This window comes from Culex quinquefasciatus, chromosome 2 (assembly GCF_015732765.1).
Source record: "Culex quinquefasciatus strain JHB chromosome 2, VPISU_Cqui_1.0_pri_paternal, whole genome shotgun sequence".
Lineage (NCBI taxonomy): Eukaryota > Metazoa > Arthropoda > Insecta > Diptera > Culicidae > Culex > Culex quinquefasciatus.
In genome coordinates this window covers 194522566-194547696 of record NC_051862.1, presented here as the reverse complement: position 1 = coordinate 194547696, position 25131 = coordinate 194522566, and the positions used below count along the sequence as shown (strand labels likewise).

Sequence of the window (25131 nt, the reverse complement as noted above, 5' to 3'; positions counted from 1 at the left end):
AAGGAGAGGGATGGATTTCTTGGGGCTTTTCCGAAGTGCGTATACCGCTAAAGCGAGTTATTTTAAATTAAACATTTTACCAGATTGAAAAAAATATAAACATCTCAAACGTTTCTTTACCCTAATCTAATTCAGTGTTATCGAAGCTAATCATTCGGAAACATCCTGGAACTTGCAATGTCAATTAGTGATTGACAATTACACTCAAACTCCGATAGTTTGACACCAAATGTTGCCAAACGAACGGACTTTTTAGTTTGACACCCTTTTTACACGGAGTTCACACACACTATCAAACCTTTGTTTTAATAGTGTGCGTGAGCGCCGTGTAAAAAAGTGACACTTTTTAATTTGACTTTGATCAATCAACGCACAGTGGTCCAGATCGCAAAATTATGTGGAAAATAGATTTTCCGCAAAATGGGGAAGTTGTTGTAAATAGAAAAGGGCAACTTTTGGTTTGGTTGAAAATTAGGGTGGTTCACGATTATTGTGATTTTGAAAATCTAACTTTTCAGGAATATTTTTTTGTATTCTAGAAAGTTGTTGGGCTTGCCAATCTTAGTAACATTTCTGGAGCAACATTTGAAAAGGGCAGATAAGCATTTTGACAGTTTTAACTATTTTGCTAATTCTTAGGCTTAAGGATATTTTTTCACAAAACTCAAAGAATAAAACAATAGCTGGTCTCTCCAGCTACCTCTCAACACTTCTGGATTTGTTAAATAGTTGCCTGTTGTCTAGGAACTTGCAAAATAGCTTATGCGCCCTTTTCAAATGTTGCTCCAGATTTTATCTTGTAATCTACGCCTTCTACGACCAAATTTAAAAGAAGCATCTGAGCAAACCTTAAACAATCAGTTTTTGAACTGTTAATTCAGGGTTAAGTTTTAGAGAAAAGTGATATTCGTGGCACTTTTAGAGCTCTAAAAAATATCTTATTTTTGTTTTTTGACAAGTCAATTTGGAATTAAAAAAAAAAATGCAAATTTAAAACTCAAATATCTCTATGAGGCGCAAGCCAAATTTTAAGCGCCAGGTTAGGTTGCATTTGAAAGAGGAGATCCAGTATTCTCAGGGGTGTTTTTCTTCAAACTCGAGATATCTTAATTTGAAAAAGTCTATTTTTTAAGGGAAAACCATACGAGACCACCCTAACGAATTTTTTAAATTGTCCTAATATATGTTTTTCCATGTAATTTTGCTCGCTGAATCTGAATCTGCCCTCAGCATTGAGCCAAAGAATCAAAAAATTGATTTTTGGTCATATTTTGTGTTAAAATGAAAATTTTGCATAGAAACCCACAATATGACCACAAATCGATTTTTCAACAAATTGCAAAATAGTTGCAGCTTTGAAAACGCATACGCCTTTTTCTAATGTTGCTCCAAAATTCTTCTTAAAGACAGGAAACACAACTTTACTGGTGTTTTGTCTTCCTCACCTCAATGAGGAAAGGGAGCGTTCTTTTATTACGTAACGCGAAAAATCGAACTTTTAGACCCCCTCCCCCCCTCGTAACAAAATTTCCATACAAATTTTAAAAATTTTGTATGGAGCGTAACACGGCCTCCGACCCCCCCTCCCCCCCCCCTCCCCTACTGCGTTACGTAATAAAAGAACGCTCCCAAAGGCTTTAAAATCACTCGAAAAATGAACTTCTTTATTTGACCTCGTAGACCCACCTTCACGTATACCTATCGACTCAGAATCAAATTATGAACAAATGTCTGTGCGTGTGTCTGGATGTGAGTCCGTGCACCGAAAAATATGCACTCGATTATCTCCGGACTGGCTGGACCGATTTGGACCGTTTTGGTCTCATTCGATCCGTCTTGGGATCCCACAAGACCCTAGTTAATATTATGAAGTTTAGAAAAGTACTTCAAAAGTTATGCTAAAAAACGATTTTAGCTAAACTTCGGAAGATTGTTAAAAGGGTGGTTTTTGTAATCATGCTATATATTATTAGAAAGGTATTTGAAAGACCTTTCCAACGCGTTAAAAAGATTGGAAATCTGACAACCCCATCAAAAGTTATGAGCACTTAAGTGTTATTTATAGACTTTTTTGAAGCCGGATCTCATATATTTTGATGAAAATTTGTCCGGATCTATCATGCGACCCATCGTTGGATAGGTAATCAAAAGACCTTTCCAACAAGCCCAAAAGATTGAAGATCTGACGACACTATCAAAAGTTATAAGAACTTTAGTGTTTTTGATACACGATAATTTGAAAAAAAGTGTCTTTACTTTATGAATGTGAGGAAGGCACCAACCACCTAAAGGTGGATTTAGTAACGTTTTTTAAATTGGCTTTAAATTTGAGAGGGGTTAGGCTAAAACAACAATTTTGCTTCAGTTATACTCTAAACAAAATTTACTCATTTTTATTGTTAACGTTTATATGTTTTTTTTATGCAGTTATGACTTTTTGAATAAAAACATGATTCAAAGAAATATTTAAAACGTAGGTTATCAACCAAAAAATCGCAAAAAAAAGTGACAATATATGCTGATTACTGAAAATAAGTTTTCTGAATCTAGAGTTTAATTTGAAAAGATCATACAAACAGTGAAAATCCCATAACTTATAGGACATTTTCGACTAAAAACTCTACAAATTTTGAAAAAATTCTATGCTATTTTTATCTGTGTCATTTCTATTGGAGCGTTTGATACGGTATGTCCACGCGCACTTCTTCCCTGTCGATGCTGTGAAACGTGATCCATTCTCAGAATCCTCTCTGCGGTAAACACAACGTGGTAGGGCTGGCCGTTTTTATTTTTGTAATATAATTATTATTATTTTCATTGCTTTCATCGAACTGGGTTCGTCTGTGCTGTTTTGATTAGATTAGATCAATTTTATTTCTGTCAAATCTGCGATTTTATTTGGTCATTCCTTTTTTGACCTTATAAAAAAGGTTAGGAGCTTTGATTGTTTTTGAAGTCTTTTTGAAAAGTAAAGAAAACACTCAAAACCGCTGTGATTTTTTACATCTCTTTGCAAAGAAAAAAATCAAAAAAATTAAAACCTGCTGTCATTTAACCCTCTAACGCCTATGGATGCACCAGAGCACCACTATTTTTTTTTTTACTTCAAATCGAAATCTATTGGATGAAATGAACTCGTTCTTCCTGCACAATGTTGATTACACAATTCAAATTTCATCAAAATTGGTCAAGTCTGTAAAAAATGCCAAGGAAAAACGTAAAAAATCTCGATTTTGCTCTGGACGGGAAGGGGTTAAAATACAATTCAAGCTTTTTTGAAATGCTTGAAATAATTTGTAAATTGTCCTTTTAATCTGCACTTACAAAAATTTTGCCAAATGCTATCAAAAACAAACATAAACTTAACAAGATTAATGACAAATAAAAATTCTAAAAATCGAACAAGAAAAGCATAAAAAATAATCTTCGTAACCAGTTGCTCAAAATGACCTCATGAACACTGAAAAAATAAAAAATAAATGGGAAAAAATTAGTATAAGAGGGTTAAACTCGCTAACAGTGCATTTTAAACAACAAAATGATCTTTGGATTTTTAAAAGTTTGTTTTCCAAACATTTAAAAAAATATTATTTTTGAAATATGTATAACTTGGTCGAAAATAAGTCCTTAAAAAGGGATTAAAAAAATGCGTAAATTTGTCTTTGAGTGTAAAATTTTTACATGTGCGTTTCCTAATTCTCATTCTAGCCAACAAAATAAAGAGTAAAAACGTAACCCTTATCCAAAAACAAACCCTAAAAACGTTACTTAACTGAAAAGGATTTCGAAAATTTTTCGAACCATTCTTGAGTCTTATTTCTCAATGATTCGAGAACTATCGTACAATCACCACGCAATCACAATACTCTTCCACACAAATTATCCTATCACGTTATCACCGACACACCAACACAAATAGTTCAGAGCATGGTAAAACTGTAATTTGTATTTGTCCCGAGTCACACACATCCTTGTTGTCTTGTCCTGCGTGCATCGTCAGAATAAAATTGTTGAAATTAAACACAAACGAAAATTAATTGCAGGACTTGCACAAACACCAAGTAGTTGCAGCCGATCTGGCCTCGCGTATCGTTAGTGCATTGTAATGTTGAGTTTAGACTATAGTTTTGTTACTAATTAGTAGATCTCTCTCTCCATTTGTCAAAGTTGAAGAATTCTATCGTCGCAAGAAAATTTCGTCCGCTCTGAATTATATGTGCCGTTCCATTACTTCAAATTCACAATACCATTCCATCTGCTGCGACATTCACAAAGTTATCATTTTCGAGAGTCTTGAAATTTAAATGACCAAATTTCCTTGTATTATCCCTTGTCTTTCTCAAATAATAACAAAATCAAACGCGAAATATCACCACCACGTAAACGAAAATCCCAACAGCTCCAGGCGATCGTTCCGCCGGTGTCGTCCCTGACCGGACAGTCGTCGTCTACGCCGTCGACTCCGTCCACCACGCCCGGCCCGATCATGGGCGGCAATCTGACGCCGCAGCACCAGCAACAGCAGCAACAGCAGCAGCAGCAGTCCCAACAGGCGGCGGGCTCGTCCGGCGGTGGAGCAGGTTCCTACGCTGGCACTAGCGGTCTGAGCAAGAGCCAACAGCAGCAAGTATCGGCCGGGGGCGGAGGTCTGTCCCTGTCGGGGGTGGCGCCAACCGGTGGAATGCCCACCGCGGCCGACTTCAGCCTCATGCTGAGTCTGGGGCTGGGCCTCAACCCGGCCGATGCTTCGCAGCTGGCCAATCTCGACCTGCAAAAGTTGGCCATGTACTTGGTTAGTATGAAATGGTGGGATCGGACAATCGGGATACACAAACACACAGATATTTGTCTCTTTTCTTTAGTTCTCTCTGTTGTTAGTTTCGTTTTAGTCTTTTGGTTACGGGTATTTTAGTTTTCTCGTTTCTTGATTGTGTAGAATTTTGAACTTTATTTTTTTAGTTTGTTCAAGTTTATCCCGAAAGTACCGTCAAACACGAAACTAAACAAAACTTGTACATTGCAGAAAATGGAACGTCGCGAAAAGACGGAACAGGTGATGCGCGAGCGCGAACGTGTCCGGCTGGAGCAGATCCCGAAAAAGTGGACCCGCCGCGAGGAGAACGAGTTCATTCGCGTTCTCACCGGGTACGGTATCGATCTGCTGCCGAACACGTCGCAGCCGACTCCGGACTGGTCCAGGTAATTACTTGCGGTTGTTGTTTCTCGGTGCAAAATTTAACGTCTTGCTTTCACAGGTTCAAGGCGTTCGCCAAGCTGGACAAAAAGTCGGACGAAAATCTGAGCGACTTCTACAAGGTGTTCATCGCGATGTGCAAGCGCCAGGCCGGCGTCAAGCTGAGCGAGGACGAAAAGGGCCTGGACGGGCTGGTGGACGACGTGACCGAGGACCACGCCAAGCTGATCCTGGACCGGCTGGAGCTGCTGTCGAAGGCGCGCGAAATCATCAAACACCCCAAGCTGGAGGAGAACATTCGGCTGTGCGAGAACAACCTGGACACGCCCGACTGGTGGATCTCGGGCAAGCACGACCGGGAGTTGCTGCGGGCGGTGCTCAAGTACGGTATCTACCGGTCCGAGCAGCTCATCCTGGCCGATCCGGAGTTCCCGTTCTACGAGGCGGCCAAGAAGTACCTGCAGAATCTAGAGATGCAAATCCAGCTGCAGAACCAGCAGCTCATGAAGATGCAGGCGGCCAAGGCAGAAGCGGCGGAGAAGGCCGAAGCAGCGGCCAAGGCGGAAAAGGAGTCGGCCGAGAAGGCGGCTGCGAGCGCTGCCAGCAAGGATGATGCTGTGGTCGAAGAGGAGAAACCTGCCAAGGAGGTTGAGAAAGAGCCGGTTGAGAAGCCGGAAGCAGCTGACGCTGCGGAGAAGGTTGGGGAAGAGGACAAGAAAGAGGACGAAGTCGCTGTAAAGAGCGATGAGCCGGAGAAGGAAAAGGTCGAGGAAGTTAAAGAACCAGAGGACAAAAAGGAGGAAGAGAAGGAAGCCGACAAGGAGACCACCAAGGAGGAAACCTCCGAAGAGAAGAAGGACTCCGAAGACGACGCTGCGGAAAAGCCTGCCGAATCGGCTGAAAAGCCGGAGGCGATGGAGGTTGATGAGAAGGTGCCTTCCGAGGAAAATGTCGAAAAGAAGGATGAGGCCAAATCTGACGCAGAAGAGGTTAAGGAAAAGCCAACCGAGAAGGATTCGTCCTCAGAGGAGACTCCAATGGAGACGACGGCCGAGGTTGCTGAGAAGCCTGCTGAAAAGTCAACAGACACCGAGGAAGGATCGCCATCCAAAAAGTCAGAGCCAGAGGTGCCTGAGAAAAAGCCGGAACCCGAGCGCGAGTCGTCACCGGACGTGATCATTCTGGACGAACCGAAAGCTACGGCGAGCGAGGCTAAGCCGAAGCTTCTCACCGACGAGGAGATGTGCTCGAAGCAGGCAGCCGAGCTGAAGGCTCGCTTCCCCGACCTGGAGGTGTTCCAGCCTCTGATGAAGCTGAAGCAGCTGGACAACAGTGTGTCCAAGGAGGACATTAAACGTGAGTTTGATTCGGAGGAAACCTAGTTGAACCGTGCGAAAGTAACACATTTTTCCCTTCTTTCAGAAATGACCAAATTCGCCAGCATGATCGACACCTCGATGATCGTCAAGTGGTTCCGGGACTTTGCGCTGGAGCGACGCGTTGGCCACGTCATCTACTGCGTCGAGCACGGCGAGTGGCCCGTCGGCAAATCCTACTCGGCGTACACCGGCTGTCTCGGCATCGATCTGGACATTCCGCTGCACGAGACGATCAAGCGCATTATCCCGGTGGACGGCGCGGGCAGCGATTCGCGCCGGTCCGCGTCGAGCACGCCGGACGTGATCACCATTACGACCGATCACGCCGGCGCGAAGCAAATTAGCCAAGCGGCTTTGTCCGCGCAGACCGCGGCGGCAGCGGCCGCGGCCCTGTCCGCCGTCGGTCTCGGGGGAAGTGGGTCGGGGTCTGGTAGCTTGCAAGGCCTCAGTCAGAGCCAGATGGCAGCTGCGGCTTCCGCGGCCGCCGCTGCCGCCGCCGGTGTTTCGCTCTCGTCAAGTAAGAAACGCAAGAGACACATTGCTATTGATGTTGAAACAGAAAGGGCCAAATTGCATGCTTTGTTGAATAATACTCAGAGTCCAGGTAAACATAATCAATTGGCTTTCCTTATTTTATTCTTTAGTTTTAAGTTCCCATGGGAGCTTGTCAGAATGACTAGGAGTAAATTTCATCCAAGACCCACTCTGACAAGCTTGCCGACTGATACAAAATTCCCCAATTAGTCGCTTATTTTCTTCTGTGAAAATCAAAATTCAATCGATGTTGTAATCTCCCTTAGTTTTGATGTTTCCCCCCCTAAAAACAAACCACAAACCAATTCGCAACCATCTCATCCTCTACCTCGTCCCCCGTCTAACCTTCCAGTGCCCAACCAAAAGCAGTCCCAGCTGCAGTCGAGCCTCTCGTGGAACGACGACGACATTGTGGATGCTCGCCGAAGCGGCGGTGGAGGTTCGTCATCGTCCGGCAGTGGGCTGCAGCCGCCGCCTGCGCACCAGCACGGTTCCGCGCGCAACCAGATGTCGTCGTACGCGGCGTCCAAGCCGCAACTCATTCCGGGCACGTCGAGCACGCTGACGCCGATAGATTTGTCCTCTGGGTAAGTGGAACGAACGTTTCTGTGTGCGATCAATTCTTGCTGAAAACCGGAAATCGTTTTTATTATTTTACTGAAATTAGTGATAACAAAATATTTCTGCCAAGAAATTGATTTTAATCGTTGTTCCTCTTCCCTATTCCAGTTACGGCCTGCCCAAGGTCAACATGGCGGACATGCTCAAGAGTCCGATGGACCTGAGCGAGGTGCAGGACTTTTCGATCGGCAAAAAACAACGCGGCGATGGCAGCCGAAGCGGTCTGAGCAACACCAGCATCAGCCTTTCGAGTGCGCACGGGGGTAGTTCCTCGATGCCGTCCCCGTCGGCGGCAGTGGCTGCGGCCGCCGCTGCTGGCAAGGGCAAACTCAACGACATGCTGTCCAAGCTGATGAAGAAGAACAACGTGAGCGTACCGATCGAGGAGCCACCGCTGGGCAAGGAGAAAAAGCGCCGAAAGTTGGACGAAATTGTGCTGGGGCTTTCCGCGGCCAAGGAGCAAAAGACCATCTTTGGAGATCCGACGCCGCCCGGTGGAAGCTTCTCCGGCAGCTCGATGAAGAAACCGCAGATTCCACCGTCGGTTTCCGTTACGCCGGCGTCGGCGCCGACTTCGGCAAGTCAGCAGCCGCCACAAAAACCGTTCACAATTACGGTCACGAGCGTTCCGGGTACTTCGAAGGGTGGCCAGGGATCGTCTAGCTCCTCAAACTCAAACAGTGGACTGGCTGCTCTGCAGAACATGTCCGGTGGTATGGGAGCACTCTCGACCAAGGACAGTTTGAACGCGCTCTTTGCCCAAGCAGCTCAGGCCGAACAACAAGCTTTCCTGAAGCAGCAACAGAAACTGATCCAATCGCTGCCGGCAAATTCACCGCAACGCAAGGCTTACGAAGTCATGTTTGCCGAGATGAAACAAGCGGCAGATTTGAGCTCCAAACTGGGCCAGTACGGATCGGCGGCTCACGACGCCAAGGTCAACAAGTGGCTGGCCGAGCAGACCGCTGCTCTGACGGAACACGCCATGGGAATGGACTATCTGTCGCGGTCCTCTCGACGATCTTCATCGTCCGCTTCCCAATCGCAAGCAACAACACCAACTTCATCACGATCTACGAGAAACACCAACGCGAGCATCCAACAACAACATCATCACGCTCAGCAGCAACAACAACAACAACAGCAACAACAGCACCAGCAGCAGCAACAGCAGCAACAACAGCAACAAAGTGATGCCGGCAATCCGATGGCGTTCAACTGGAAGAACCTAACCGGAGAAGAGTACGTCTCGGTCATCAACAAAATCAACGGCAAACGACTAACTGGAAACAAGGCGCCACAGCTGAAACGCCTCACCCAGTGGCTCGAAGACAATCCGGCGTACGAAATCGACCCCAAGTGGGCGGAATCAATAACCCTACCACCAACCGGACCCATTTCTCACCCGAAGCAGTCTTCGTCCGACTCGGCCAGTCCATCGGCGAAGCAAATGCGATCGTCCTCGTCCGCGTCCTCAATGGCACAGGCACAGGCGGCTGCCTCCAGCAATCAGTACGGTTCAAGCAGTGGCAATCAACAGTCGTCCTCGTCGTCGTCAACGCCGTCGAAGAAGCACGGAAGCAGCGCTAGTAGTAGCAGTAATGCGGCCGCCGCGGCAAACATGCAGTTTGCTGGGCTGGCCGGTCTGAATGCGAACCTGTTGTCGAGTATTCCTGGGTTGGGCAACTTTGACCCCAAGTCGAATCCATTCGGCAATCTGATGCCGTTTGGAGGAATGCCTGGCCTCGCTGGGTTGGCCGGACTGGGCAACTTGAACAACATGAATCTCTTTGCCAGTTTGGCTGGGCTGCCGGGTTTGTCCGGCATGGACGCACAAAGTTTGGCCACGATGATGGCTGCAGCCGGACTGGATCCGGCAACGGCCCTTGCCGCGGCAACCGGTGGAACACCGACGAAGAGTGGTGGAAGTAGCAGAAGCAAGTCTAACAAATCCTCGAATGACCAGAGCAGTTCGTCGTCGCAGCAGAGCTCAAGCAAAGCGGCCGCAGCGGCTGCGGCAGCTGCTGCCAATAGCCAGTTCCCGTTCTTCTTCCCCAATCCGAGTTTGCTGTACACGCCCCTCGGACTGGGAGGGCTAAACCCGTACGGAATGCCACTCGGAACTAGCGGAGTCACGACGAGTACATCATCCTCAACGACGACCTCGCGCCAATCTCAGTCAAAGCAAAGTAGCAGCTCTCGTGGAATGAGCGGTGGAGGCTCTCAACAGTCGGCATCGTCCCCAAGTAGCAAATCCAGCCGTAGTTCCAGTCTGACCAGCCAACAAGCGGCCGCGGCGCAACAAGCCGCACTGGAAGCTGCCCAGTTGCAGCAGTTGCTTTTGCCGCACGATAAGCATCTGTTGGATTCGCTTACGCGATCGGCCGGACTTGACATTACGCAAAGTTCTCGAGGAGGCGGTAGCAGTTCGAGTGCTTCGGATAAGCGAGCCCGTGAAAGTGCGGCTGCTCAACAGGCCAACAAGCAAGCTCTGGAGAAGTTGGAACGTGAGCGGAGGAAAATCTTGGAAACGCTCTCCCAGGGAGCCTTCCCGTCGGATTTGGCAGCGATGCAAGCTTTTGCCACGGGCAAAATGCCTGGTTCATCATCGTCATCTTCCGGTCACGGATCGTCGTCAAAGAGTAGCAGTAGCAGTAGTGCGGCGGCGGCAGCAGCTGCAGCTGCAGCGGCAATGAGTGCTAAAGATCTACAATTGCCACTACCACCAGAGTTTTCACAAGCGCTGTTTGCGGAGATGGCGGCCCAGGCATTGTCCGCGAGTGGCGTGTCTGGCTCCGGATCGTCATCAAAATCGTCGTCGTCGAAATCTCGCGACCAAGGACTCAAGGAAGCGTTCGAACAGCTGAGCAAGAACCCGATCGAGCTGTTGGCTCGTAGCCTGGGCGTTGGACCGGCGATTTCGCTGATCCCAACGTCATCTTCATCCACATCAACGTCAACATCGGACAGCAAGCGATCGTCGTCTTCGTCCTCGCGGCAGCACGACCTTCAGCAACAACAGGCCGCCCAACTGCAGCATCATTTGTCCAAATTGGACCCGAAGACGATCATGATGGGTGCCGCGGCTTCGCAGGAAGAAATGAAGAGTCCAAGGACCAGGTCCTCAACCGATTCGATTCCTAGCTTAGATAAGGTCACCCTGACTCCGGTGGCTGCAGCCAGCATAGCTGCTTCGTTGCCCTCGCAGACCACAATCTCGCTAGCGTCGCCCGTCGGAATGCCATCCGGCGGTGGAGGTGGAGGAGCGGGTTCGTTGAATCTGAGTGCCAAGAGTCCTGCAGCGTTGTCGACCTCGTCGGCGAGTAGTGAGCGAGAGCATCGCGATCGGGAACGAGAGCGTAGTGAGCGGACGGAACGACACGAACGAGCCGAGCGAAGTGAGCGAAGTCTACGGTCCACTGATATGGCTGCAGATTTGAGTCGGGGTTCGTCGTCCAGTTCGGGAGCTGGTGCCACTGTCACGGCGGTGCCGATTCCTGCGACGCCACAAAACCTGTCTGCGACGACGTCTTCGGCAAGTTCGGCAGGGCCGGCCGCTTCGGTGACCGTTGTGGACGCGGCACACAACGCAGAAATGGACCTGGAAGATTTGATAGCACCTTCGAAGTTGTCAAAGTCTGGAAATGTACTGAACGACGAAGACGATCCGCAGAAGCAGATCATGATTCTGAAGCAAAAGCAGAAACTGCTTCAGCAAGAACAAATGAAGAAACTCCAGGAAGCTCAGGATGCGCAAAGGCACATTGAACAGCAACGGATAGCGGAGCAGAAAAAGCTCGCTGAAGAACAACAACTGCAGCAACAGCAGCAACAACAACTGGAACATGAACAGGAGCAAGCGCACGCTCGTGAGCTGCGACACAAGCGTCGCAGGGAACGGGAAGAATCTGAGCGTGAGTTGAAACGACAAGAGCTGGAACGAGCGGCAGCTCTGAGTGAGGACGTTGCAGCTCAGCATCTTCAGCTGGATCACCATCCTGCGGAGGAGGCACCAAGGCTGGAAGAGTCCGCACCCGCCCATGAAATGGACACCCGCGATCAACAGGAATTGCCATCGGACCTGCGCCAACAAGACGAGCTGGATCGACACGAGCGTCGATCGTCGTCCCGAAGGCGAAGCCTACACTCGTCCGAACCACCATCCCAACCCGACGAAATCGGCAGCGGTGGAAACAAGTCGGACCTGGAGAAAACTCCGGAAATGCATCACCCACCGTCGCGCAAGTCGACCCGCTCCAGCACGGACGCGGCCAACTCGTCCGGCGGAGAGTCGAGCAGTGCTCAACCAACGACCCCCTCGGGGCCCGGTGGCCGAAGGGCGACCCGCTCCAAGCGACGACGCAGCGGAGATGAATCCGAGGCGGCGCTGGGCGTTCCGGAGCGAAAGCGTGAGTTGCGATCGAGCGCGGGACGACAAGCGGCGGCCGCAGCAGCACGAATGGCCGCAGAAGCAAAGGCAGCCCGGGCAGCTGCGGCAGCGGCCGCCGCAGCCCAGTCCGCCGAGGGAGGTTCGCTCAACCTGAGTAAGGATCAGCCGCAGGACCACTCCGACAAGGAGGACCAGCAACCTATATGACTAAAAATGAGTAAATGACGCTTATAATTTTAGGTTGAGAAGTTTTTTGATTCTGTGTAAAAGTTGATATTAGGCGAAGAAAGTTTTTGTTTTTGTTTTGTCGTGTAGAAAGTGACACAGTGAGAAAAAAACACGAACATTTGTAATTTATTAATATTAGTATCGATAGAGAGAGCGAGAGGGCAGAACAGCAGAGTGAGTGCGCGATGTAAAATCTATAGGTTTAGGGTTTAGAAATGTCGGACGGGACGGCATTGCTGTAGCTGCTGAAGCCGTGTCCGACGGGATAGAGATTACGGAAAGGTGTCTGCGCGGAAGAGCTGCTTAAGAGCGTGATCTTAAATATTACGCTGTGCAATATTTTGTGGGGGATTGCGCTCTCGACCGGGCTCTTTTGCCACACGCTGGCTGTTGTTGTGGGCTATTCGCGTTGGTCCGTGCTTCAGCAGCTGCCAGTGCCGACGACGAGTCTTATCATGCAAACAGATCTACACTAAAAAGCTGTTATATGTGTACTATAATTCTTGTCTTAGTAGTGTGTAAGTTTAGATCGCGCTAAATCACTGCAGGAAAGAGGTTCCGCTAGCTATCAACATCAAGCGTTCTGTGTAGTGTGTACTATTATCAAAATTAGTAGCAACTGCAAGTTGAGAGAACTGACAAGTGATTCACTCGCGCCCTTTGCAAATAAAAACAAGTAGCAAACCCTATAAATATACTTTTAGAACAAAAAATAAGTATAAGGCTTAACTGATGTAGCATCTAGAGAAAAGGAAAAGAAAAAAAAACAAAAACAACACTAAGATATCTAATTTATTCTCAGTTTCGTCGCCACAAAACAAACCTGTACATAGTAAATAAATAAACAAGCTATTTTAAATTGTAGACAAAAAACACACACACTCACATCAATGTAAAAATCGACTAATCTCGATGGAAGAAACTAAAAAACGTCTTCACTCAAGTTCATGTGAAGAAAAATAAAAATCATTAAAATTATTTTAAAAAAAACAAACCAACAAACAAAAACTCACTATCACAACTCATTATTTCGCATTTATTCACTACGGGAAGCGAGAAAACTACAAAAAATAGCTGTGCTTGTAAAAAAAAATTGGGGCAAAAATCGGCTGTTGAGTGCGCGCTGCTGCACGTGCATAATTTGGGGGAATTTCTACCGAAAGCTGGCGAAAAGGGCAACAGGGAGGTCAGATTCGCGTAGTCCTTTAATTCTGGTTGCTGCTGCGGAAGGTTTGCGTGAATTGGCTTTCTCTCCCCAAAGCTTCACAACGTGTAGAAATCAAAGGAAAGAAAAAACAACCTAGCTTGCAGAGTTTCACGAAACAACACGAAATAGACTGAATATTACAAAAAAAGAGAAAGAGCGGGGAAATCAACTTTGGTGGGGAAACTGGCGCGCTTCAGCGCGATCCTAATTTGAAGTATTCGTGAAAAGAGGGGAAGCGCTGATTCGAAGTGTGTATCGTGTAAATTTGTTATTTTTTTTAAATAAAATTAGTACTCATTCTTCAAACTCACAAGGATAACACAAGAAACTGTGCTGCAAAAGCTGCTCATCCCCTCTCAGAATTTCCTCATCACAAAACACAAAACACACACACACCACAACAGTTTCCACACGTGGCTATTTGCAATTTGACTTATTCGTGCAGAAGATTTCGAATGTGAGGGAAATAGTAAAGTGCGAAGGTCATGGTCAGGACAAAGCGCGCGCGCCGTCGCTCTCTGGAGCTCTAGGAGGTACGAAGAGTCGGTCGGGTTTGTCACATCCTGCCAGAAGCGCGTGGAAAATAGAAGAAAGAAGAAAAATAACAGAAAAACCGGAAAATAAAGCCGATGCAAAAAAGTGAAATCTAGAACCTAGTAGTAATTTATCTCCAATATTGAAAATTAAAGTTTACAAAAGTATAAAAAATATAAGCTCTAGCAAGAAAAAAAAAAAAAAAAACACGTGACAATTATAAAATACATACAAAAAATCTGCAAAAAAACTAATATAAATAATGAAAATTCATGAAGTTGTACTCTTCTGTATGGTCGTTGATTGAATCCGAAATTCCACCACTTATCGTTCAAAAGGTTTTCAAAGTTTTAGATTGTTAGGTCATTCCAGGTCTAGGAGTCGTCTCCCTGGTAGGTATAAGAATAAACAACACACCAAACCAAGGTATTTTTTTACGGACTACTGCGACACTTGCGAATTTATTGTTCTGTTTTAATGTTTTCTGTTTTGCTGTTGTCTGCAGCCTGCCGAACGATCGTCTTCCATAGCGCTATTGTTTGAGCGAGACAGTATTGACGAATTATTCGAGCCCCCTCTCATTCCTCAGACCAATTAACCAATGCCACGCCACACGAGCACGAGAGACCGATCCGAGGGCGTGGAGATGAGCGAGATTGAGGGGAAACCTCGTTTATTTTGTGACCCATCTAGAGATCGTTACCGATCTCTACTGCTACAAAGTTCTTTAACGCCAGTGGCCACTCAATTCGGGAAAATACGTGAATTTGCCAAAATATGCAATGAATAAAAATCGGGAATTCGTGATTTTCTACCAATAAGTCAGGAAAAGTTGAAAATCCCAAGCTAACTTCTCTAAATAATATGTTCAAACTCTTAAACAATTTTGTACTATTTTTTCTCGAATCGGAACAGAACACTGATGAAGTCTGCAAGTAGTAAACGAAATACCTATCTGTCAAGATATTAAAAATTTATAGGGGTAATTCACAGCCAACTCACACGAAATCGGAATAAATTTCCCCGAGCACTCTTCGATTTTCGTGTAACTTTGCTCCAAGGGATTTTTAGTCCCAGATCACGAATCCTAGGTTCCATTTTTTGATATCTCATGCCGGTGGAGCAGTACGACCCTTTTCATTTTTCTGGATTTTCATAAAGACACGTTTTCAGTGATTTGTAGCTCAAAACCGTGAAGAGATAGAAATTTGGTGTCAAAGGGACTTTTGTGTAAAATTGGACGCCCTATTAATACAAAATGTACAAAAATAGTTTCGAAATTGCTGCTATTTCCCGTTGTTCAACCGTCAAGAATCGTGAGACATGTCATTTTTGTACCTTTGCAGGGTTATTTTTTAGAGTGTAACATTGTTGTAAAGTAGACAACAACAAAAATTTGATACATAAACATAACGGGTTAGTATTTTGTCATCAAGAGTTATCAGAATTTGACAAAAAAGTTATTTTTAAGTGATGATTTAGACAATTTTTGATCAGTTTTTCAAATTGATTGACTGTAAAACTTAATCGTGTGCTTTTGAAAGTATTTTTTCGGTAATTTTGCATAAGAATAACCCTTTGTACGATCCGTTGGACTTTTTGTTGAGGGGGCACACAGCGGTTGGCGGAAAATGACCCATAGTGTTTGGGTGGAACCACACCACCGTGTAAGATTTGAGTAAAACCTCTTGAGCGTGCAAAACAACCACAACAAACTGTCAGTTTGCCACCATAAACAATAAAGAAACCAACGTTTAGAGTTCGCCACGCGTTTAATTCCGTTTCCGACCAAAATCCGAACATTTATGGTCCTTCGAGCAACCGGATAGCAGATCCGACCCAACATGGAAGCAGTCACCGCGAAACGGAATGTGCTTTTCGAAAAAGTGAAGCGCGAGCTCGAAACCGCGAAACGCGTCAAGTCGCAGGAGCCCTCACTTTGCGAGGTTAGGGAGCGCCTGGAACGGCTCCAGCAGCTGGGTAACAATTTCTTCGACGTCCAGGACGAGATTGAAGACTCAACCCCGAAGGCAACCCTGCAATCACTGATCTCGGTCTTCGACTATCGGAAGGAGTTCGAGGATCGCTACTACGAGGCGAAGTCGATTTACGTCGAACTGGATGAAGGATCCGTTGCGAGCGATGTCACGGACGTTCAGCCGGCGAATAACATCCAATCTGCTCTGGCGGCGCTACTGCAAACACAAAGAGCGCTACTATCGAACCAAGCGGCTCAAGCAGCCCAACTGAACCAGCTTCAGCAGGGCAGCCAACAGGCGGCAGGCCAATCCTATCCTGCACAACCCGACCCTTTCATTGACGTGCGGCTTCCTCCAATCGAGATTCCTAAGTTCAGTGGCGACCGCAAAGCCTGGCGTTCCTTCAAGGATCTCTACGTCAGCACCATCCACAGCAAAGAGACGCTGCGGCCGTCGCAGAAACTGAAATACCTGAAGTCGTTCCTCGAAGGCGATGCAAGCACCCACGTAAGTTCGTTCGACATCTCGGACGCCAACTACCCGCTGGCGTGGGAAAAACTCCTCAAACGTTACGACCAGAAGAAGTACACCGTGTTTGCGCTGGTTAAGGAGTTCTTGGACCAGCCAATCGTGTCAGACGCAAACTTCGACGATCTTCAGAAGCTAGTCACTACGTTAGACGAGGTCATTCGACAGCTCGACACCCTTGGCGAGCAGTACCAGACACGAGACTCCTGGCTGATCCAGCTTCTTCTGGAGAAGATTGACAACGAGACACGAGCGCTCTGGGCGCAAAAGGTTGTCAACATGGATAATCCCACGTTCCCGGACTTCGTCAAGTTCCTGGAAGACAGATGCGATGCCCTCGAAACCTGCTCGTCATTCTCCCGGCAATGCACCGTAGATGGAGATGCAGCTAAGAAGAAGATGAGCAAGCAGCCTCTCAAGCCCGCAGAGAAACCCATCCAGAGCTACGTTGTGACCCCACAACACTGCCTCAAGTGTTACAAAGCACACAATCTTTTCCAGTGCTGCGAATTCAAGGCGATCAGCGTCGCCGACCGACTGGAGTTAGTACAGAAATCCAAACTGTGCTTAAACTGCTTGAAGCCATCGCACACGGTGAGATCATGTTCCTCGAAGCGATTCTGCAAAATTGATGGATGCAGGCAGCGGCATCACACACTCCTCTGTCAACACGACGACAGCCCGGTAGCTACCGCAGCACTTCAAAGTCAAAGGCAGTCGACGATTCCGGTCCAGCAACCGGTCACGGAGACTCAACCACCGGAGGATTCGAGTTTGAAGTCTGATGCTACTGGTGATCCACCCGTCAAGACCACGGTTCTTCCTACTGCCCTCATCAAGCTTCGAGGTAAGCATGGCAAATTCCACACGGCCAGAGCAATGATCGACTCGTGCTCCGGTGCATCGCTGATCAGCGAAGTCTGTTTGGCGCGCCTTGGGATCAACCGGAGCAACACTCGATTCCCGGTCACCGGAGTGGCTGGAACGCAAGCTGGAACTACGCGAGGAACGACGCAGTTGGAGATCGCGTCCCGTTTCAACAACGATGTAATTCTGAAGACGCAAGCGCACGTGCTCGAAGTGCTGGCACCCCTACACCGTACCGAAGCGTTAACTTCAAGCAGACGAAACTACTAGAAGGACTTCCGCTGGCCGATCCCGGTTTCAACCAAGCAGGACAAGTAGACGTCATCCTTGGTGTCGAATTATTCTTGCCGATGCTTCAAGCTGGACAGATCGTAGACGGGGATGGCTTGCCTGTTGCACAGAAGTCGTCGCTCGGCTGGCTTGTGGCTGGCAAGCTCGAAGAAGAATCAATGCTGTAAACTCAACTAACGTCCCCTTCGTGCAGCTGGATGTCAACGTCGAACCTCAGGGTGGAACTCAAAGTTCCGGAACACTGTCAAAGAATTGAGGCTACTGCCTCAAGGTGGGGAGGATGTTTGGGTGGAACCACACCACCGTGTAAGATTTGAGTAAAACCTCTTGAGCGTGCAAAACAACCACAACAAACTGTCAGTTTGCCACCATAAACAATAAAGAAACCAACGTTTAGAGTTCGCCACGCGTTTAATTCCGTTTCCGACCAAAATCCGAACACATAGTGAAATTGAAAGCAACAACTCGTCTCTTTGTATTCACTGTAATGCATTCTGCTAAAAAGCCTAACCAAACCAGAAATACATAATAAATGTTTATCAAAAATAAATTCAAAAAGCTCGCTTTACATCATGATATTGGCGTACTCTATCGCAAGATTCCTACTCGATAATAAGTGTCCAAAGGCTTGAAATGGTGAGGCAATACAAACCATCAGAAAAATCTCGTCTTGCAAAAAGCAACCACGGCCCAAGCAATAAATCGATGCCCTTGTGCTCTTTTGTTCTATCTTGATAGGAATCCCAGCAAGCTTAGTACAAAAGAGCACACCGGCATCGAAATATTAAATATTTATTGCGGCTCGCACTTGCGGAAATCACAGATGACCCTTAGAAGGCTCAACTGCTGAATAAAACTCTGAAATAAGGGTCGTTCCATCTCAACCAGGGTTGTTAAAATATCAAAGTATCAGCTCTCAGCAACTACAATTATCTCGCCTGAATATTCATGCCTCAAATACAACTGATCTTCTCTCTTCATTGAAACTCTCAGCGCCGAACATAGCCGAACACGTTTTGGTGTTTACCCACTCGCGATTGACATTTTCCTTTTCTCTCTCATTCCCGCTTCCACGATCATGCTACCGCAACAGCGTTTAACCACAAAAGCCGCCATAAAACCAATTTCGCAAACGCAGTTTAACAGGACGTCATGCGTGGTCGGCTCCTAATCGCCATCTCACGTTCTCTCATTGCAGTTTTCGGAGAGATTGAGAGACTCAGCGGTGAGAGCGCATAGTCGAGGAAAAGGGGAAGAGTGATAGAGAGAGAATGACATCGCTGGGAATCACGAGACACAAGAAGAGATCTCACAAGCTACAGTGACGGCCGCTATACTCTCGGATATTTTTGGTGCAGAGATAATCTATTGATAGCTTTTTTATCACTCATTTGCAACACTGATCTCAACTGAGTACACTTTTGGACTAGACCTACACCGATTTGGACCAAACTTGGAGGAAACGTTCATCTATCGATAGTTAACAGAAATCTCAAGTTTGGTGCTGATCTGACCATCCTTCTATTTTTGGCACCGCCCTCTTTTTTGACGATTTTCTTAAAAACTTTTTTTTCTTTTAATCATAACTTTGCAACTATTTGAGCAAAAGACTTTTTACATGTGAGCAACTCTCTACGAAATCACCCGATTTGGTCCATTTTTATTTTTTGTATTTTTTTATTTGACTCAAACTTTATGGGGGCCTTCCCTATGACCAAAGAAGCTATTTTGTGTCATTGGTTCACCCATACAAGTCTCCATAAAATTTTGGCAGCTGTGCATACAAAAATGGTACGTAAATATTCAAACAGCTGTAACTTTTGAGTGAATGTTCTGATCAATGTTGTGTGGCAAAGTTGTAGGTATTGTTGAGGACTATTGAGAAAAAATAGGTACACGGAAAAAAATGCCGATTTTTTAATTAACATTTTTCACATACACTCAATTTCCCAAAATACATATTTTTTGATTTTCGTTATTTTTTTATATGTTTTAGGGGACAAAAACTCGCAACTTTTGAGCCATAGAGGAACATGGTCAAACAATTTGCCGCCGAGTTATGAATTTTTGAAAAAATAGTGATTTTTTGGTAAAAATCTTAATTTTATGCAAAAACAAATTTGACGTTATTCTTGAATGTAAAATTGAATTTTCAATCGAAAAGTACTTTACAGATTTTTTGATAAAAGGCTCTGTTTTCAAAATATAGCCACCGAAAGTTTGATTTTAGCGAAATATATGCCGTTTTTCAATTTTTAAAAACAGTGACGTGAGTGACCATTTCTTAAAATATTTTTTTTTGAGAAGTTCAGAAAATTTGCTATAAAATTGTCTAAGAGACATCGAAGATTAGACCTCTGGTTGCTGAGATACAGCGGCTTAAACAAAAAGAAACACGAAAATTGAAGATTTCTAAGTCACACCCAAACAGCCCACCATTTTCTAATGACGATATCTCAGCAATTAATGGTCCGATTTTCAATGTTAATACATGAAACATTCGTGAAATTTTCCGATCTTTAAAAAATAAATAAATCAAGACTAACATTTTAAAAGGGCCAAACATTGCATATTACGCTTAATGCCTGCCACACGAGCACAAGAGACCGATCCGAGGGCGTGAAGATGAGCGAGATTGAGGGGTTTCCCTTCGTTTTTTTTTACCCATCTAGAGATCGTTGCCGATCATATAGCCCAATCTCCAGCTCGAATTTTGCCTGAGAGCATGTGACCGAGTCGGAAGTAGCATTTGAAGCTCTTTTCTGTGTACTGCTACCAAGTTCTTCAATGCCAGTGGCCACTCAATTCGGGAAAATACGTGAATTTGCCAAAATAATCGGAACAGAACACTGATGAAGTCGCCAAGTAGTAAACGAAATACCTATCTGTCAAGATAATAAAAATATACACTCAAACCCAGATGGTTTGACACCAATCGTTGTCAAACGAACGAGGAACTAATGGATTGCAAATTAAACAAACTGATCATAAGAAATATAAACCTCCAAACTGTTGACATATTTAAATCTTTTTTTTTTTCTAATTTTCAAACTCAGGGAAATCTAGAAACCCTCAAAAAATCCTAAAAAGAAACCCTCAAATTATTCAAAAACAAAATCAGACCATACCGCCGCACTTTGCGCACTAGCCGCCTAGAACTACAGAATGGTCGATTAGGTATCTTGCCATTAAACGTACAAAAAAGCTCTTTTTATGTATGTTTAAAATCGTGAAAGGAAGGGCTAAAAGCGATTTCGGCACACAAAAAAAAAAAAAAAAACAATTCAGATTTTTAATGTATTCTTTACAAACATTTATCTAGTTATAAATTCAACCTGTTGAGTCCAGGACAAAAGAAAAACATTATCGAACCAAATCTCCAACCATCAACTCTCAATCTCCATTAGCTGCTTCGGCTCCTGTCCGTCCTTCGCCGCTGCGTTGTCATCATCCTTTCCCCCATCGACAGCCTTCGCTTGCTGCTGCTGCTGCTCCAGTTTTTCCGCCTCGGTAAGCCGTTTCGCTTTATCCCGGCGGGTCTTGATGAATAATTTATGGCCCGCGCAGTCCCGATCCTCGTGGTAGCACCGAACCCGGCAGCAAACACGACACAACTGATGGTCACACTTCAATCCCTGAAGAGATAAAAAAAAGAAGGAGAGAGAGAGGAGAAATCGGGTTAATTTATGTTGCAAAAATTCAAATTCCACATCCCACACATCAATTACCATCGGATTGGTGCAGTCGAGTTTGGTGTTTTTGCAGATATCGTCAAACCGCCGGCTGGGTTCGCGCTTCGGATCGGAGGGAAGGAGACCGGCCCGGTTTGGTCTGCGTTCGACGCGGCGCATCTTTTTCATCTTTTTGCGGGAAATTTCGTTCCCGTCCGAGTCGAGGAAGATGCGCTTTTCGCGGTTCGGATCGGCGGCGGCCCGTGCCGAGTCGACCATCTTTTGCCGGTGAACTTCCGGCGGGGCCCGGATGTACGGTTGGCACAGCCACGGTGGAAGGGCGAGGTTGTAGGTTGGTTGGTCGGGTTCGGATTCCGGCGGTTGCTCGGTGTTGGTCTCTTCGCCGGTCCAGCGTTGCAGTCCCTCGTGGAACGGTTCGTACTTGGCCTCGAGCTGCTTGACGATGGCGCGGAAATCGGCCACCGAGTGGCTGGTGGCCATTTGCTCGCGAAGAGGTCCGTTGGATTTGAGGTTCATCCTAGAGAAAACGTTTGTCTTAAAACGGTTAACTAAATTGAAACGTGTTGTTTACTCACAAATGATGAAGAATTTTGAACAAATGTCCTCGAATGTACGAAATCGGCGCAGGATATTTCTCCACAATGTCCAGATATTCGAGGGCAACGGTCCAACTAGTCGGATTGATTCCTTCGAAAAGGAACGGGTTGAACAAGTTGCCCTCCGCAGTCATAACTCCGTTCACGCCAGTTTCCTCAATGCAGCGATGAACGTCCTCAACGGACATGATGTTTCCATTTGAAAGAACCGGAATTTTCATAATTTCTCTGTAATAACCAACATTTACTTTCAATACAAACCCAAATTCAAAACTAAAAAAAAATCTACTCACTTCAACACCTTGACATACTTCCAGTCGGCCACACCGGTCAGCGGGCCCTTTTGGTCGCGCGTTCGGCCGTGAACGACCAGCATCTGGCAGCCGGCCGACTCGAGCATCTTTGCGTACCGGATGGTTTTGGCCATGTCCTCGAAGATACGTACCTTGCAAGTTACCGGAACGCTCAGATTCTGGTGCAGCGTGCTCACTGTGTAGGAGGTTAAAAGGAGAAGGAAATTAGCAAGCGGAAAAAATACAATTATTTGAAAAGTTGCGTTCTTAGATTTGATTTCCAGCGTGGATGGAGGTTAAAGAGAAAATATGGGGACGCTTGGTAAATTACTACAAGGACTGCTTAACCGGGCGTCTCCATATATTTATGAGAAAAATAAAAGATTCAAATGAAAGTGGAATGCAATAAATTTGATTTCTGTAAAAGTCCAATAGAGATTACAAAAATGAAGTAGAGCCATGATTATTTTTTTCAAAAGTTGTTTGTATCGAACATGATCGAAAATTCCTTTTTAGTTATGCTGTTACCAATGTTTTTCAATGTTTATGTAGTGTGAAAAGTTGGCATTTGATGTCTCATAAAACATATCAGAAAATAAAAAAATAAAAATAGTGTTTTTTTGCAAATCAAGTCTTAGTGACAAAAAGTAACATAAAAACTATTTTTTACCGTGTATAATTTTTTTCAGTGTATTCCTTACCCCCTAACTTTGTCGAAGAAATAAAATTGATCAGAAAATGTTTTGTATGGCCAGTAGCCTGTCCCATTTTGAGGTCACGTTGAGGAATTTCAGTTGCTCACTTCTTAAATGGTAGATTATGATGTTAGGAACAATGTTTTCTTAGACAAGAAAAAATAATAAAATACTTTCTCGCACCCCCTAATCGATTTACTGAAAAAAGTCACTTTTTTGAACAAATTTTCTAAAATCGCTTGGAATCAATACAAAAACTGATTCGATCAGGTGTGTATTATCTTCAAACGATAGGTTTTTGTCCATAGATTAAGATGCACTATCAGTATTGGACGAAAATTTAAGTTTTTGGACTCTCCCAGGCGGATTTGTGTCGAAAAAATCGCATTTTTTCGAAACTTTTTTCAGAAATGTTTTTTTAATTTAGGGTAGCCTATTTTTTCCAGTAAAACCAATACGTGCAGCTTGTAGGAAATTTCATGGCGAACATTTTTCCTTCTGAGAAAATGCAATTTCGACACTCCAGAGCCGAGATATTTGAGTTTTAGTGAGGAAAAAAGTGCCAATTTTCAAAATTTCTCAGAATTCTGAAGCAAGGCCTACTAATTACACGATGTAGCAAGCATGTGTCTCAAAGGTCAGGGTATGCTTTTTTATAGTAATTTTGGCCGCTAAATCCGAATCTGAAATCAAATTTCGTGCAAACAGTGATGTTTTGGAGCTACACCCTTTTGGAATGTTATTTGCGTGTTTAAGAGGCAGTTTTTGTAAATATTGCTCGGTTTGTTCTAAAGGTCGTATCGAGGTGCTCCGATTTGGATGAAACTTTCAGCGTTTGTTTGTCTATACATGAGATGAACTCATGCCAAATATGAGCCCTCTAAGACAAAGGGAAGTGGGGTAAAACGGGCATTGGAGTTTGAATTTTCCGAGGATTTCGAATATGACAAAAGTGAGACTAAAAAACAGGACAATAACTAACGTTGTAAAATGTTTGTTATAGAAAAATCGAAAAACTATGAGAAAAACTGCGATTGGCCAAAAAAGTTATTACCGTAGGCTTATAGTCCATGAAATTCCCTAACTTGAACTAAAAGAGTACACTCAACCCCCGGTGGTTGGTCACTTTTTCGTTTGACACTTTTTTAGTTTGTACCCCGTTGGTTGGTCAAAGTCAAACTAAAAAGTGACGAACTGTCACTTTTTACAAGGCGCTTACGCAAACTATCAAAACAAACGTTTGGTAGTGTGTGTGAACGCCATGTAAAAGGGGTGTCAAACTAAAAAGTGACCCCGTTCGTTTGACAACAGTTGGTGTCAAACCATCGGGGTTTGAGTGTATGGGTGTTGGAGGCTGTTGCAAAAATGTATTGAGGTTTAAAAAAAAACAATTTTTAACAGTAATTTGCAAAAGCTATGAGAAAAAGTTAAACCAATCTTGGATGTCTATGGCTCATTTTGAAGTGCTTCAAAAGACCATTCAAATGCATCTAAGATAGTTGAAATTGATGAAGTTTTACTTAAATGCGAGCAATTTTAAGATTTTTTATGTTTTTTGGACCTCAATCTTCAATGCCCGTTTTACCCCACTTCCCTTTGTCTTAGAGGGCTCATATTTGGCATGAGTTCATCTCATGTATAGACAAACAAACGCTGAAAGTTTCATCCAAATCGGAGCACCTCGATACGACCTTTAGAACAAACCGAGCAATATTTACAAAAACTGCCTCTTAAACACGCAAATAACATTCCAAAAGGGTGTAGCTCCAAAACATCACTGTTTGCACGAAATTTGATTTCAGATTCGGATTCAGCGGCCAAAATTACTATAAAAGCATACCCTGACCTTTGAGACATATGCTTGCTACATCGTGTAATTAGTAGGCCTTGCTTCAGAATTCTGAGAAATTTTGAAAATTGGCACTTTTTCCTCACTAAAACTCAAATATCTCGGCTCTGGAGTGTCGAAATTGCATTTTCTCAGAAGGAAAAATGTTCGCCATGAAATTTCCTACAAGCTGCACGTATTGGTTTCACTGGGAAAAATAGGCTACCCTGAATTAAATGAACATTTCTGAAAAAAGTTTCGAAAAAATGCGATTT

The 25131-nt window shown here is 44.9% G+C and overlaps 3 protein-coding genes across 13 annotated transcripts in view; 2 read left to right on the top strand and 1 right to left on the bottom strand.

Annotated features, from left to right (window-relative positions):
* LOC6034877 overlaps positions 1–13933 on the top strand; it is a 68315-nt gene extending 54382 nt beyond the window's left edge. For 8 of the 10 annotated variants that reach the window (XM_038251825.1, XM_038251824.1, XM_038251822.1 and 5 more), the window contains 6 exons: positions 4400–4792; positions 5024–5199; positions 5256–6550; positions 6617–7177; positions 7460–7694; positions 7837–13933. In XM_038251825.1, coding sequence (XP_038107753.1) covers positions 4400–4792; positions 5024–5199; positions 5256–6550; positions 6617–7177; positions 7460–7694; positions 7837–12325 — 7149 coding nt within the window. In that variant the 3' untranslated portion in view covers positions 12326–13933. The remainder of the gene's footprint in view (positions 1–4399; positions 4793–5023; positions 5200–5255; positions 6551–6616; positions 7178–7459; positions 7695–7836) is intronic. The other 2 variants (XM_038251823.1, XM_038251826.1) reach the window with 2 other exon arrangements.
* Positions 13934–15931: 1998 nt separating this feature from the next.
* On the top strand, positions 15932–17731 carry LOC119766456. The gene has a single exon (XM_038251012.1). The coding sequence runs from the start codon at positions 15932–15934 to the stop codon at positions 17729–17731; it is 1800 nt and encodes a 599-aa protein (XP_038106940.1).
* Positions 17732–21035: 3304 nt separating this feature from the next.
* Positions 21036–25131, bottom strand: part of LOC6034878 (tRNA-dihydrouridine(16/17) synthase [NAD(P)(+)]-like) — a 129621-nt gene continuing 125525 nt past the window's right edge. For both annotated transcript variants that reach the window (XM_038252513.1, XM_001845095.2), the window contains 4 exons: positions 22334–22529; positions 22020–22268; positions 21481–21961; positions 21036–21387 (listed from right to left, as the gene is read on the bottom strand). In XM_038252513.1, coding sequence (XP_038108441.1) covers positions 21139–21387; positions 21481–21961; positions 22020–22268; positions 22334–22529 — 1175 coding nt within the window. In that variant the 3' untranslated portion in view covers positions 21036–21138. The remainder of the gene's footprint in view (positions 21388–21480; positions 21962–22019; positions 22269–22333; positions 22530–25131) is intronic.